This window comes from Enoplosus armatus, chromosome 3, assembly GCF_043641665.1.
Source record: "Enoplosus armatus isolate fEnoArm2 chromosome 3, fEnoArm2.hap1, whole genome shotgun sequence".
Lineage (NCBI taxonomy): Eukaryota > Metazoa > Chordata > Actinopteri > Centrarchiformes > Enoplosidae > Enoplosus > Enoplosus armatus.
Genome location: NC_092182.1, coordinates 23,782,220 through 23,797,014, shown reverse-complemented (window position 1 = coordinate 23,797,014; position 14,795 = coordinate 23,782,220). Strand labels below are relative to the sequence as shown.

At 40.6% G+C, this 14,795-nt stretch overlaps 1 protein-coding gene across 1 annotated transcript; it reads left to right on the top strand.

Moving 5' to 3' along the window:
• The first annotated feature begins 2,306 nt into the window (after positions 1 to 2,306).
• lmcd1 (LIM and cysteine-rich domains 1) lies at positions 2,307 to 12,827 on the top strand. Its single transcript, XM_070901893.1, has 7 exons — positions 2,307 to 2,333; positions 8,682 to 8,767; positions 9,337 to 9,592; positions 11,174 to 11,323; positions 11,588 to 11,821; positions 12,115 to 12,333; positions 12,717 to 12,827. Exons 1-7 carry the CDS (start codon positions 2,307 to 2,309, stop codon positions 12,825 to 12,827), a joined length of 1,083 nt encoding a protein of 360 aa, XP_070757994.1.
• The last annotated feature ends 1,968 nt before the right edge of the window (positions 12,828 to 14,795 follow it).

Sequence of the window (14,795 nt, the reverse complement as noted above, 5' to 3'; positions counted from 1 at the left end):
TGCCATTCTGTGTGGTCAAACACGGTATTGCACCCTAAACGAAGGCTACCGTGTGTAAGATAGGTGAAGTTGGCATCCTTACAACCATGCTAGCGGCTCTGTGATTACAATTAATCCCAAGAGGAAGGTGGGAACCAAATTTCATGGCAATGCATCTGATAATTATTGAGACATTTCACTTAAAATCAACCTCATGGTGGTGCTGGAGGAAAAGTCAGTCATCCTCTGGACACCATGACTGTGCAATATAATAGACATTTAAATCCGGACCAAAATACTGGACCAGCCGACAGACTGACGGCCATCCATGGAGCCACGCCTCTGGTTAACAATAGCATAAAACAATAAGATGCAGTCTCTGTAATGTTGCTGTAAAACTGTGAATGGGAAAAAAGTCTTGAGTGAATTGTGAAGTCAGTCAAACTCTGGCCTCATAAACAATAGAAAGTTAAAAATATAATTTAAATGAAACAACAGGGAAAGTTAGCTAACATTGGTTATCCAGTGTTGCTAATTATAGCAGCTAACATGTTTTTGTAAGACTCGTTAGCTAGTCTCAATATTTAATACTGGCCTTGTTTTTGTATGTCAAGCATGAAGATAAGAGTACTGTATTGACACATTATCCTACTTTATATCTTATTTTCTTTAGATGAGCTGTCTGACTTGGCTTATAGCTGGCCCTGGTCTGGCCCTAGTGGTTAAAACGTGCCAGAACCACCACTGAACGTTACTCAGTTTGTTCATTTATGGTAATACTAATTTATTTATTAACTGTTAAGTCAAGTAATTAGCACAGGTGGAAGAGGTTTTCAGATAATTTACTGGAGTAAAAGTCGCAAAACTATTGGAATGTTATTGTAATACAGTCTGACTCTGTTGAGCCCTGTTTGGTCCTGCTTTGCCCCATTTAACCCATTTGTGGACTTGCATGGCTCTGTTTAGCTCTGTTAGGCTCCATTTGGCCCTCCTGGTTCTGTTTAGCCCTGTTTGGCCCTGCATTGCTATTTATTAGCCTTGGTGTCCCTGCCTGGTTATATTTTGCCCTGGCTGTTAGCCACATTGGCCACTTTAGCCCCATTAACACAATTTTTGCCCTGTCTGGCTCTGATTGAGCCTGGGTGTCCTGCCTGACTCTGTTTGGCTCTGTTTAGATCTATTCAGGCTTGTCTCTTAATCCCTGTTGACCATGCCTGGCTCTCCCTAGCTCTGTATGGTTCTGCTTGGCTCTGCTTGGATCACTTTGTCCCTCTTTTAGACCTACCTGGGTCTGTGTAGCCCAGTTGGTCCTGTTAGCTTTGTTTAACACCATTTGGCCCTGCCTGCCTCTGTTTGGCCTTGCTTAGCCCTGCTCAGCTCTGTGGTCTACATTCTTGTGAACCTCACACTAAAAAGCTTCAGAATGAGAGGAGGAGGAATAATCCCTGACATTCCTATTGGCCGAGGAGTTTTTAGGCTCACTCTGATTGGCTGGCAGAGCGTGAGTAGGGATTCCCTCAAGGCTCTCGCTGTCTTTGTCTCAGATTAAAAACACAAACAGTCCAGTCAGGCCTCACTGCTCTAGGTAGTCCTCTGGTCTCCTGAAGACCAGGCCTGAATTCACAGCCTGATGTGCTGTTCTGCAGCTGAAAGCAGGAGTTATTAGTACAGTACAGCTTCTGTTTTTAAGACTATAAATCTCCCTGATTACTGCCAGTCTGCTGCTGCATGGTCTACAGCTGTAACATAGGAGGTACCTGTAATATTTAGCAAAGCAGAGGGAATTCACTGCTCAGAAGTCAGAAAGAGAAACAATACTTTCTGTACGGCAGAAAGTGTTGGGAGACTCATCAGTTTCCCCTCAGGGGCATGTTGGAGCAAAATCAGGAGGTGAAGAAACCTGCTGAGTTCAAGTTGCAGAGGGTGGAGAAGGAGAGCTGGCAACAGGACGAATCAGGAGAGACGAGTGGAGGAAAAAAATAGAACAGAAAAGAAAAGGCAGGAGTCCACCAGCTGAAGAGGAGAAAGGTGAGTTTATAAAAACAGAAAAAGGGAAAGAAAAGTGAAGTGTGGAAAAGAGAAAAAGAGTTAAAAGTAAAGACGTGAGTTGATGTTTCTCGGCAGGAATGAGATGAAAGTCTAGACGGTTAAATTGCTGTGGGCTGTGGAGAGCCGGCGGAGCAGAGCGGCGGCAGGAGCGACTGTGGGCGGGGAGAGAGGAAGTGTGGTCGACAGGAGAGGAATTTAAAGTCCCATTGTTCTGGAGGAGCAGAGGCAGAGAGAGCTGAGGAGCTGAGGAGTCGAACCACCGACAGACGCTGGACAACATGGACGTGAGCTCAGCCATGGAGAAGGTAGGACAGAAACGTCTACATCTATACAGCTGAAATTCTTATTCATAAATACTTCCAGATTAACAACAGTAATGAGAAGGTCAAGGGTCAGAGAGTCAGATGTGATGTAGCTTCTTCTTCTTCTTCTTTATTGCCATTCAACAGAGACATTACCTACAAGCACCCAGAAACCCAGAAGTTATCCTGATAATTAGACTGAATGGCCATTTTGTTTCACATCATTATTCATGTCTTCATGTTCATCCATTTCTGTTTGAGAGGGGGGTCATTTTTTTAATGTTGCTATAACAAATTGAGAGACGTGTCCATCTCAAATGCTTTTTTGGCCACTGGGACAAATTGGCAGGAAGGCTGAGTGGCGTCGCCATATCCAGGTTGGTTGTTTTTCTCAATAAGCTCAACAGCAGACCTGTTCAAATTCCTGAGAAAATCTGAGATGCGCTCAGCACTTTCAGAGATGACCACATTAACTTAAAGTTATAATGTTTAAGAATTTCATGACATAAAACCACATTATTGCTGTTTGTTCTAGCAATAAGCATTAAATATGTTTCAATTCAATTAAAAAAATGTGTTCCTCAAGCGAGTTTGCAAACGCAAATACACATAAACAATCAATTAATTCACAAACAATCTAGAAATACAAATATGACAATGTAAGGAAAGAGTGACATTCTATAACTACCTCTCTACATAGTAGTTTTAAACAACGTGAAGTGATGATGACCCCTCTCAGTCCAACGTTTGTTTAGCTGCACTAGTTGCTCTCAAGTTAGTGCAACTTTTCTAGACAAAGCAAAAAATGTTTCTCTGACAAAACTCCAAATGACTTTTTAATTCTTTGGCAGAAAGTGATCAACTACTTTCACTCCTCTTGACCCAAAGAACTAAACAAAAAGTGCGTCTTAGCTGCCAAATCACAGCTGAACGGTTTTTAAAATGTTCTTGAAAAAAAATAAAAATATATATATATAATTTTTTTTACATACTGTGAAGATAAGATCAACCAAAATGGTGATGAACCAAACGTGTGTACTAAGGAGCCAAATTAATCAGTTGAAATTAAGAAACTCGATGCTAGATAAAGAGGTGCAACAGTTACCGGCTTCTAATTCGGTCAGTGAAAGTAATTCATGACCACGAGGACCTGATCCCCCCCACTGGGTCTGCTCTGGCAGCCGTGTACAGTTTGTCTCCCACAGATCCGTCCTGTAATTCATCCTCTGGTTGTCCATCCAGAGGTCACATCAGTCTGAGGCAGATAACCTGACGGATCAGCGTCACCTGTCAGGGGTTTTATTCCCCCTCTTTAGACCCTGGAGCTGGAAAAGCTGCCATCACCAGGATGGAAATAACTCCCAACACACACACACACACACACACACACACACACACACACACACACACACACACAAATACAAACACAATGGGTGTCAGGATTGTGGGGAGGTATCTCTGTAAACCAAAATACAAAACAAAACCTCTCAGACTATAAAGTTGAATCAGGCTGCAGCTAACAATTATTAATCCACATCAATGAATCTGACGATTATTTTCTCGATTGTTCGATCATTCGTTTTGTCTCTAAAATGCCAGAAAACAGTGAAAAATGTCTCAAAAACTATTTCCTGAAACCCAAGGTAAAATTTCCCAAATTATTGTTGAATTCACTGTCAGAGAAGACGAAGAGAACAGCAAATCCTCACAAATGACAAGCTTTGCGTTTGACATTTTTACTTTTAAAATGACTTATTAGTCGTTTGACTAATCGCTGCAGCCCTAAAGTTGAATGTGCAGCTTTACAGAGACAAAACTCAAAGACAGTTTTGGCATCGAAAGGAAAAATCTATTTAAATATATGAAGGGAAAAATAGAAAGCATCACAATAATCTCCACACTCCCATCCAATCAAACTTTCTCTTCTTGATATCCCATTTGTTTACACTTGAATAGTGAATAGCGACATGGTGCTCTCGACTCTACATGTCAGGTCATTTGTGGATCATCGTCTGATTTTGATGTAAGAGGAGAACAACAGGAAATATCCAGGATGCCATGTGACAAAGTTCTGGACTCGAAATCACTACGTTAACTGCAGCAGGTCGACTCGCCGCCTCTTTGACCTCCAGCTTCTTATCTCACATCGTTTCCTGCAGTTTCCCCTTCACATAGCCGACATGTTTAGAATTACTCAGCGAGGCTCAGCGGAGTCTGAACCACCTACGACATACTCGCCTTATCTGACTCCTAAATATAGAGCGGCCACACTTTTCCCTCTTTCTAAAAAAACAAATTCTAGCTTGGCTCATATGTATCATTTGGCAGACACTCTCATTCAGAGCAACTAATCATTCTGTGCTGTTCAGTATTTGTGGTTCAGATAACTCCATCAGACCAATTGAAGGTTGTCAGCGATCCCCAGATAACAGAGGAGCTAAGAAGAAATGTGTTACTAAATCATTCAATGGTTATTTTCAACTCCCCGACGTAAAGCAGCCGAAATATGAGGACTGAAACGGTTATTATGGATACCAAAAGTTTCAAGAAATAATTGAATAGATAAGATTTAATTAAATATATAGTCATATGAATAAATACAGACACAATATAATCATGAAATGGTTAGATAGTCCAATCATTTCCATCAAAGGGCAAAGGACATTTGTCTTTGACGTGGCTCACACAGCAGTGTTCATTTTGGCACCTGATTTGGTCTTTTTGATGAAAATGTAGATTAGTTTTAGTCAAATTTTAGTCTAAAAACTGAAGAAATTTTTGTCTAGTTTTTGTCAGTTTGATAAATGTCGGCGTGCTGCCTGCGTGTTTTCATAGTTTGTGTCAGTTGTTTTGTTGCCACTTCTTCTCAGTGGACTGTAGAAGAAAATACTCAATAAATCCATTTCTTCCGAGAACTGGTAACATCAAATAACATTACTGACGGAGACATAATGTCACTGAATACAAGATGCGTCTTATTAATGGTAGTGAAACAGATTATGCCAGTCACAGCCAGTCAGATAACTGGCTCTGCCCTGTTTGTCTTATTTGACAAAGACGTTGGTGTCATGTTGGTTTGGTGTCAATTTTAGAAATAGAATTTGCTGTGTGTGCACAAGCAAATTGAGATGTTTTTGCACACACACCACAAAGAAATGTTATAAAAGGTGGTCAGTGTTACGTGTTGTTTTCGGCATCATTCGCCACAACGAAAGGCGACTTTACCTGCATCGCGTCAGTAATAGCTTCATGTCTTGTTTGGAGGAACTTTGAGTCACGTCTGCTGTTACTGTGACTCACAAGCTCCTCCCACCAGAGTCACAGTGAGTATACTCACACTGTTAAGAACACCTTTAAACAAACTGGATTTCATTGGTTGTGCACCGCCTGTCTTAACTACAGGAAGAAGAGAATTACACTAAAATGAGTCAAAGATGTAAAGTTTTAGTGTGAATGTTCCTCAGACAGGTGTTTTGCTGTTGACATCACATAATGTACCTGTTGACTGGTGTCAGCTCAGTGACATAATAATGAACACACACACACACACACACACACACACACACACACACACACACACACACACACACGTTGTATTCCAGAGGGACGTAATGAGGTCTTGTACTTCTTCAGCTGTTTCTGTTCCAGCCGTCATCGCTGTGACCTTTTCAACACGAGTCAATCAACAGTCTCTTCACTAATGTCACCGACAACACACACTCCGTCTCTCCCTTCACACCTCTAAACACACTCGTCTGATCTCTCTCACTGCTAACGGCCGCTCGACACCCCTGTCCACATACTTCAGTGTACTTTTGGTTTGGCCAGCTAACTTAGCTTAGCACAAAAAATAGGGGAAATAGGGCGAAACAACTAGCCTGTCTCTGTCCAAGGGTAACAAAATCTGCCTTCCAGCATCTCTAAAGCTCACTAATTAACACGCTATTTGTTTAATCCATACAAACATTTAAGTGAAAAAACTTTATGTTCCCTTGTGGTGGCCAGTTGCCGTGCAACCAGCAGAGACTCCAGAAAGGTGACTACTGCTGGCTGCTTCATATTTAGTGTACAAACATGAGAATGGTATCAATCTTCTCATCTAACGCTCAGCCAGAAAAAGCAAATAAGCATATTTCCCAAAATGTCAAACTTTTCCTTTAATGCCACAGTATACATTGACATTTTAGACAATCGTGTTCTTCCAGCTTCCAACAGTTCCTTTTCTGTTTCTACGTGACAGTGCCCCCGTGCACAAAGCCAGGTACATAAAGAAATGCTTTTTCCAGTATGGTGTGGAAGAACTTGACTGGTCTGCTCAGAGCCATGACCTCAACCTCATCCAACACTTTTAGGATAAACTGGAACACAGACTGTGAGCCAGACCTCATTGGACCACACTAATGCTCTTGTGGCTGAATGGGAACAAATCCCTGCAGCCAGTTCATCATTTCAGAAGAGCTTTTGTCGCTCTATATATACGGTATATCTGAGGAGAGATGGGCTTGTTAATACCTGGTGACAGATGGACAGGTGGACCGTCCGTCTCTCTGGAAGAGAAATAGCCGCAGGTTGTTTTAGCAGAACAGTTGTCAGGTTTCCTGCCAAAGGCTTTAAAAACAGTCGGTCATCCCTGAGCGTTGTTTCCTGCTCTCTCTCTCTCACACACACACACACAGTAGTATTTCCATCACTTCAGAGGACATTACATTCATTTCCAATAGACGTACCATAACCATTACTTGCCTAACCTTACCCTATCCTTAAACCAAGTTTTCAGCCTGAAATTGTATTATTCATATTATGGGGACTGGCATTTGTCCCCAAAACGAAGGTGAGCCCCAACAATGTGACTGTGTAAACAGATTTATGTCCCCACAACATGAGTAATACATGTCAACACACACACACACACACACACTGTAGAACCTTCTTATAACCAAAAACAAATCGACCAGCAACCAACAGATCACCACAATAAAACGTTTATATTCTTGACCTTGAAAATAATAATTATCATCAAACAATACAACTACTAGCAATATTCCCTCCTGAGCTTTCAAGCACATCTCAAGGTCATCATCATTGGATGGAGTTTGCTAAGTTGTTTTCATATGAAGTATGGAACTGTAGTCAAATGATAACAAGTGGTCATGTTTAACGTGATGTCAATCGAGAAAACCCACTAGCTGATGAAGACAGAGAGATGTGGTTAAAAGCACAGGGGAAAAAAACTAGTAAGATGACTTTGAATAAAGATGTTTTTTAAACTTTAAAATTCAACAACTAATGACAAAGTGATCACCAGACATTGATATTATTTGTTCACTGTGGCAAATAATTGATAATAATAACAATAATGACAATAATAATAATTATAATTAATAATAATAGAGTGCACAGTTTAAAGTATGGAAGAGGATTGTGGGAAAGTTACTTTCTTTTTAAAAAGTAAAAAAGGAACAGAAAGGTGAGAAACAGTGAGAACAGGAAGAGAAACGAAGAAGAGGAGCGAATAAGAAAACAGAGTGGGACAGTTGAAACCGATAAAAGAGGAGAAAAGACTAAAAGTTTATAGAGCTGAGGAGGAGCTGATGAAAAATGAAGTGTTTGGACGGCAGATAAGACTGGAGTGTGATAATGATGTCACTGGGTGGACCAATGAGATCATCCACCCTGCACGTGTGTGTGTGTGTGTGTGTGTGTGTGTGTGTGTGTGTGTGTGTGTGGCGTTCACTCCCTTTTCTTCCTTCCACACTCACTGAGAAAAGTTCAAAACAACAACTCTTCTTTCTCAGCCAACACTTCCTCACATGTCTGCATCACCATCAACACTTCAGGCTTCTCCGTTACCTCGTCGCGTCGCACGAACGTCTGATCAGTTTTTCAGTTTTCCAGTAAATTGTTCAGTTTGGTTCTGGCTCAGATCTTTGAGGTTAAGTTTGGGGTGATAATTGTTTTGGTTAACTCAATGGCCACATGCTAGCTTTTTCCAGAGCTTTCACTCGCATCTCACAGTCCTCATGAGCAGAGGAAGTTGAAAGCTACAGAGAAAGCTGGTAAGTGGACATGAGTTAAGTTATCCCTTAAAAAGTAATTTTTTAAATTTATATATATCATAACTTTTACTTATTTTTCAACCATTTCAACCTTTTTATCATTTTATTTCTTTTCCTGGTGTAAATGTTTTTCTACGCTTGTTCTAGTTCTTCTCTGGCTGTTGTGACCTCTGATCTTTGACGCTCTCACTGTTGCTTATAGTGTAGAAACTTAAATGGACAGTACATCACAGGATCAGTAATTTGAATGTATAACATAATTGAGTTTTTGCTGTATTTGTGTGTGTCCTCTCAGATGTCTGTACAGCAGAGTACAGGAGGTGCAGCGGTGTGTCTCGTATGTGAGGAGAGCTGCTCTGGATTTCAGCCACATTCTTGGAGGTACAACTTTTCCCTGTTGTTATAAATTAAAAATAAATAAATAAATTATCATTATTATGTCGCTCTGCCCAAAAAAACGAAACGATGAAAAAATGAAAGTGCTGGATACAGTCCTCGTGGTTTCTCCACTCCTCCCTCTCTCCTCTCAACAATTCTCTGCTCTTAAAGGAACATGTTAGCGGCTTCGCGTATTTTAGCCAAATGACCGAAGGCTCTGAGTTCGCTCAAAAGCTCAGAACTACATGGAAGAAGTAAACATGGAAGTTGTGAAAAGCCATTTGAATTTGCTTGTTCTCTCTCATCAAAACATTTCTGTGAGCAAGGCACCCTGCCAACACAACTGTCAGTTTTCACAGACGGAAAGCCAGTGAGGGATCTTGTCCTTGGCCCTGTTCAGACCTGGTATTAACATGCGTCTCCTAAGCTAATAATGTTTTTACTGATTTTGCCCTCCAAATTAAATTAAAGTAGCCCAATTCAGCATTCAGTTCTCTACAAGATGGTCAGAGGACACATTTCTGTTTGATGTCTCGTCGCTCAAAGCCCTCTTGTCTCTCTCCGTTGTGCAGGAAAGCCTGTATCTCCTGCGGCTGCAGCACGGTCGACCACGCTCCTGGAAGTGATGTCGAAGATGACCAGCGAATGGGACGCCTGCTCGCAGACTCATCCTGCTCCCATTTGACAGCGAAGGTTAAAGGAGGCGGCGGCCTTCGCATGTACAAGAGGAACCGTATGATCGTGACCAATCCGGTGGTGTCACGTAAAGACCCGACCTTCAACACCACGACATACGACTGGGCGCCGGCCGGCCTCAACCAGACACTGGTGAGGATCAGTGTGAAGTACAGGAGGTTGGTTGTTTGTATGAAGCTGCAGTCTGTTGGTCTGTGTCAGCTTGTAAAGTCACTTTTTACTCACCAGCTATGTTGCTGAGATCTGAGGACACCCTGACTCTGCTGGAAAGCTTTACCAAATGCTTATACCCATCCAAAAGGTTTACACTTTACCCATTAGTTTCTTTTAGTTTAGTTTCTGCAGCCCTCTCTGCGTGTCGAACTGTCTACACCTGGTTTCCATTAAAAACAGACCCAAGTATGTTTCAGGTTTCACAACCTATAATTATAAGGATGACAGTGATTATTGAGCGCTGCAGCGCGGCAGGGGGACATTACTGCGGTTGAACTTGTGGAGACAAATTCAGATCCAACAGTGTGACTTCTCTCCAGATCTGTGTCTAAAAATCAGAGCTTTTATACATCGCATGTTGTTTGTTTCATCCAAAGCTTTTGTGTTCTGCTGTGAAATGAACGCTGCAGCGTGTTGAGGCTGGTGGTGCAGATCTAGACATTTAGTCACTGTTTTAGTCTGGTGCAGTCACACAGACCTGACAACACACAGATGTGTCACTGACAACACCTGGACAGTGTGATGACATCTGAAACACAGACTCAGAAAGTCTTCTGAACATTTCTTCAGGGCTGAAGTATGTCATGCAGCCATGTTAACGACAGGTAGGCAATGTTTTTGAGAAAGCCCATCCACACTGCAACATGAGACCAGTGTTTTCTGATTTATTTACTTTAGAGTGTCTACAAGGCAGCCAAGAGCCAAAATGAAGAGACTTTTAAAATTAATCCACAGTATCATGGATATATAAAAGCAAACGATAAACAGACCGAGCAGAGACATCAGTCAACTTTGCAAAGTTCCTTTATTTGCTGTCAAATTATTTCTAAAACTCACACCAGTTGTGGAAAGAAACTAAGTACATTTTCTCAACTACTGTATTTAAGTGCAGTTTTCAGTTTTACTCTATTACACTTCAGAGTAAAATATTGTACTTTTCTCCACTACATTTATTTGACAACTGTAGTTACTTTTTACATTTAAAACAAATTATTAACTTACGAAATATGATGCATCGCTATTGATTACACTTCTCAACAGTATGTAAAAAATACTTCTTAGCCAGCTGCAACATTAAAATACTACTTACACATTAATGTATTGTTAATAGTAATAATATAATATATAATATAATACTCCAAAAGGGGCGTTCTGCATGATGAGTACCTTCACTTTTAAGTATAATTTGTTGATAATACTTCTGCACTCTTAGCCTAAGTAAAAATTTGAATGCAAGACTTTTTACATTGTGTTATTTTACTCAAGTAAAACATCTGAATACTTCGGCCACCACTGACCAAAAAAACAAAAAAAGCACCTTAAAACAGGTTAATACTAAAACTAATATAATCAAATAAAATCAGTTTCTGACCTGCAGTTCCATTACAAGTTCAGCTTCACATCTCAACATAACTAATAAATAATTGAAGATGCTGGAAGAATAATAAGCAACTGTAAAAGTAACCAGAACTACAATGAAATACCCCTGATCCCCCTCAGGCCATGCAGTACATGGAGCTCATCCCGGAGAGTCAACGTCCTGTCTTGGGGACAGATGGAGCATTGGAGCGACGCAGGCAGCTTTTCAGTCAGCTCCCCGTCCACGATCAGGACCCCATGAAGTGTCAGAGCCTGGCCAGTGAGGAGGAGGTACAGGCAGCATGCTAACATTAGCTTGTTATAGCTCACTAATGATGCACAAATTGTATTAATGTGGTACAAATCTGTTTCATTTCATTCCCCCACACGACAGACCTCCATTGCTAATAACCCAATAATTGTTAGCTACCAGGCTAACATTAGGTCAGCTGTATGTTAGCTAACCAGTATCACTTAAATCTGTTCTTAAAACAACTTTCACATGATGGAAATTCTTGTTGACTCTGATCTCTTACTTCCTACGTCCTCTTGCAGATTTCCTCCATGCTGCTGTTTGTGAAGCACTACAAACAGGAGGTGCTGGGGGTCGGGGAGGTGGCCTTACCTGGTGAGGGCAGAGCTCTGAGCGAAGCAGCCATTCAGAGGACAGCTAAGGAGGCCAAGGACCGCAGCGACAAGAAGGACCAGGACCAGGGCTCGACCAATCGCAGCACTGCCTCTGCTGCTGGCTCCACTAACGGAACAGAAGACAGCACTAAGACTGAATTTGTAAGTAAATATGGCGTCCGACATCTTTAAAGTTCAAAGGAAGCAGGTCAGTGGGCTTGTTACTTTCTTAGGTTGTAATTGTAAAACCTTGTCAAAGTCTTTTGAAAAGTGAAATGTGTTAGAGGGCTGCATAGTGTATGTACTCATAGAACTGGAGTTATATCCAGGTAACTTGCCCCCTTTGTTGCGTGGGCTTCCTCCCACCCAGTTTAAACTAGAACCACAAAGTTTGTTCCAGTAGTTTGGTACACGACCTTCTTTTACTCATATTCTGTCCTCTCTCTGTCCTCTAGCGTTGCACTGGTTGCCATGGTGAGGTTGCCAAGGATACTCCAGCTGTTTATGCTGAGCGCACAGGTTACCATAGAGCCCTGTGGCATCCCACCTGCTTCGTATGTTCAGAGTGTGGCCGGGGATTGGTGGACCTGGTCTACTTTTGGTCCAATCAGAAGCTGTACTGCGGAAGACACTACTGTCAGACGGTCTGGCCGCGATGCTCAGGCTGTGATGAGGTGAGACGACTTCACTGTAGACCTCCTGTAGACACAATCAGCATCAGACAGAGGAACGTAGTGATGTGTTGATGTGACGAAGATCAATTGTGAGGGGGATGACATTTTGTTCCAACATTGTTCCCCAGAGGATGAATCCTAATGACTTTTATGGTTTAACACCTGTAAAACTACTGACAGTCCCATCAGCCTCAGCTGTATATGTTGTCATGCTAACACGCTAAACTAAAATGATGAACATGGTAAACATTATAGCAACATGCTAGCATTATCATTGTGAGCATGTTAGCATTTACTGCCTCACAGATCAGCTAAATAAAAATATTTATCATTCTCATGTAATTATCTCCTCTTTCCTCCCCTTTTCTTTCCTCTTTCCTCAGCTCATCTTCTGTAAGTCTTTTCACACTGCAAAAGATGGACGGACGTGGCATCATCATCATTACTGCTGCTGGAAGTGCGGGCAAAACCTGGACACACCCTGTCAGCACTGAGACACTCACACACACAATATAGTGTTCAACACAATGTGGTGTTCAATTTTTAAGAAGTTTTAGCACTGCTCAAAAACAGAATGACAAGGTGCTTCAGAGGCAGTGAAGCAGTACTGAATAAAAAAGTCAGACAAGACAAAAAAATATTACTAGAAATATTACTAGAGTAAAATTAATATAGACAGTTGGTTAGCTGGTTTTATATAAAACAAAAGAACGGATAAACAACTAGAGCTTTAAGTATTTAAATCTGTTCAGTTAATATCTGTTCAGTTGACTTGTAGTATTCAAAATACTGTATCCTACAAAGAAAAAAAGTCCAGCTGATATATTGATGTTTAAAATACTTAAGACATCCCGCTGATGTTGAAATACTCAAAGACTTGTTCAGTTGAGCCTACTGGTGTTTCAAGTACTTAAGGAAATGTTTTTAGTTGACACAAAAGTGTTTAAAGTACTTAAAGAAACATTTGGTTGATTTATTAGCACTTCAGATACTGACAGTGACAGGAGCCAGATGTGCTGGTTTCAGCCTGCAGTGTTTCAGATACAAACAGCAGCCGACAGCACGAAGGACCCGACCTGACAGTTCAGGAAACACATGAGTAAATACGACGGTCAAATAAAATAGAGAAATAAATAGATTTGTAAACAAAAATAGAAGAAAAAAAAAGACAAATAAATGTCCAACTCAAGGTCCACTAGCTGGTCCCAGAGCTTTCAACCTTCATCAGCAGATGGAGTCGGCTCAGTTGTCATGGAGGTGGAGATGTTCAAAGGATTTTCTGTCTCGTGAAAGTGAAAGTTCGCTCTTGACCTGAACAGTCTCAACTCATGGTCCACTTACTTGCGTGGGGGCTTTCAACCGTATCACGCCGTCTTCATCAGCAGGAAAGTAACATTTACATCATGAACGATGACAGATACAGTATTTTGAAGGGGCACACAGCAAAAAAATCATTTTCTTGAAATTGAATCTTATTGCCTTAAAACAAGTGAAATAGTGTGCTAGTGCAGTGACTTTCAGTAGTTTAAATATAAATCAATGTATTGTGGAAGACTTAACTAAATATGTATGAAATTATAATTAATTCCTAACATGCATCTGTACAGATTTCACTTGTTAACGTTTATTTCAGGCAGAAATAATCTAATTGTTTGACTTAAACCTCAGAGAACTGGACAGGCAGAAAGCTGGAAAAGGCATATAACTAATTAGTAATTAATAGGACTCTGCTGGATTCTTTATAGTTTTTTCTACAGTAGATTTCAACCCACTGTCTTTTTATACCCACCATTGAAGTTGGGTTATGTGTTTGTTGTACTAATTGTAATTAGATTAGTAAGGGTTTTACTTACCATTAATATGTAATTTCTTCTCTGTCATTTCTGTTTGATATGTTATTTCAGTCAAACTGCAGATACATTTTGAATTTAACCTCTTTCATAAACATGAAATGATCTCTGCTGCTGCTAAACGCTGCTTTATGTTAGTTATACTAGTTTTGTATTTTACTAACACTTAACAAAGGTAATTTTTATAATACTATGTGTCAGCCAAGAGTAGAGTACTGTGAGTTATTTTTGCAATCTGCTAAAACCCCTAAAAACACGTTAACCAGAAAAAGAGGGAAAAGCTAATTAGCTTTACTTTTGTTCCATGAAATAAAATGAATCAATGCTAACAGCTAACATAACATCAGCTAATATTTGCTTGTGTTTTTTTAATCCTTCAGTTACTTTTTGAATTGATTGCTGTTACTGAAGCAAAACACCACTTGTTTAGAAACAAGGGCAATATGTTAGCTAGCAATAGTGTCTGACGTGATTAACTAAATATGTAGCATATAGACAACAGTACTGTCGAATACAGTGTTAACTGTGACAGGATGATACAGGAGAATATATCAAATTGAATATTGATACTAGCTTCATCTCTGTGTCCATGACGTGTTTAGCCGGGAGTGT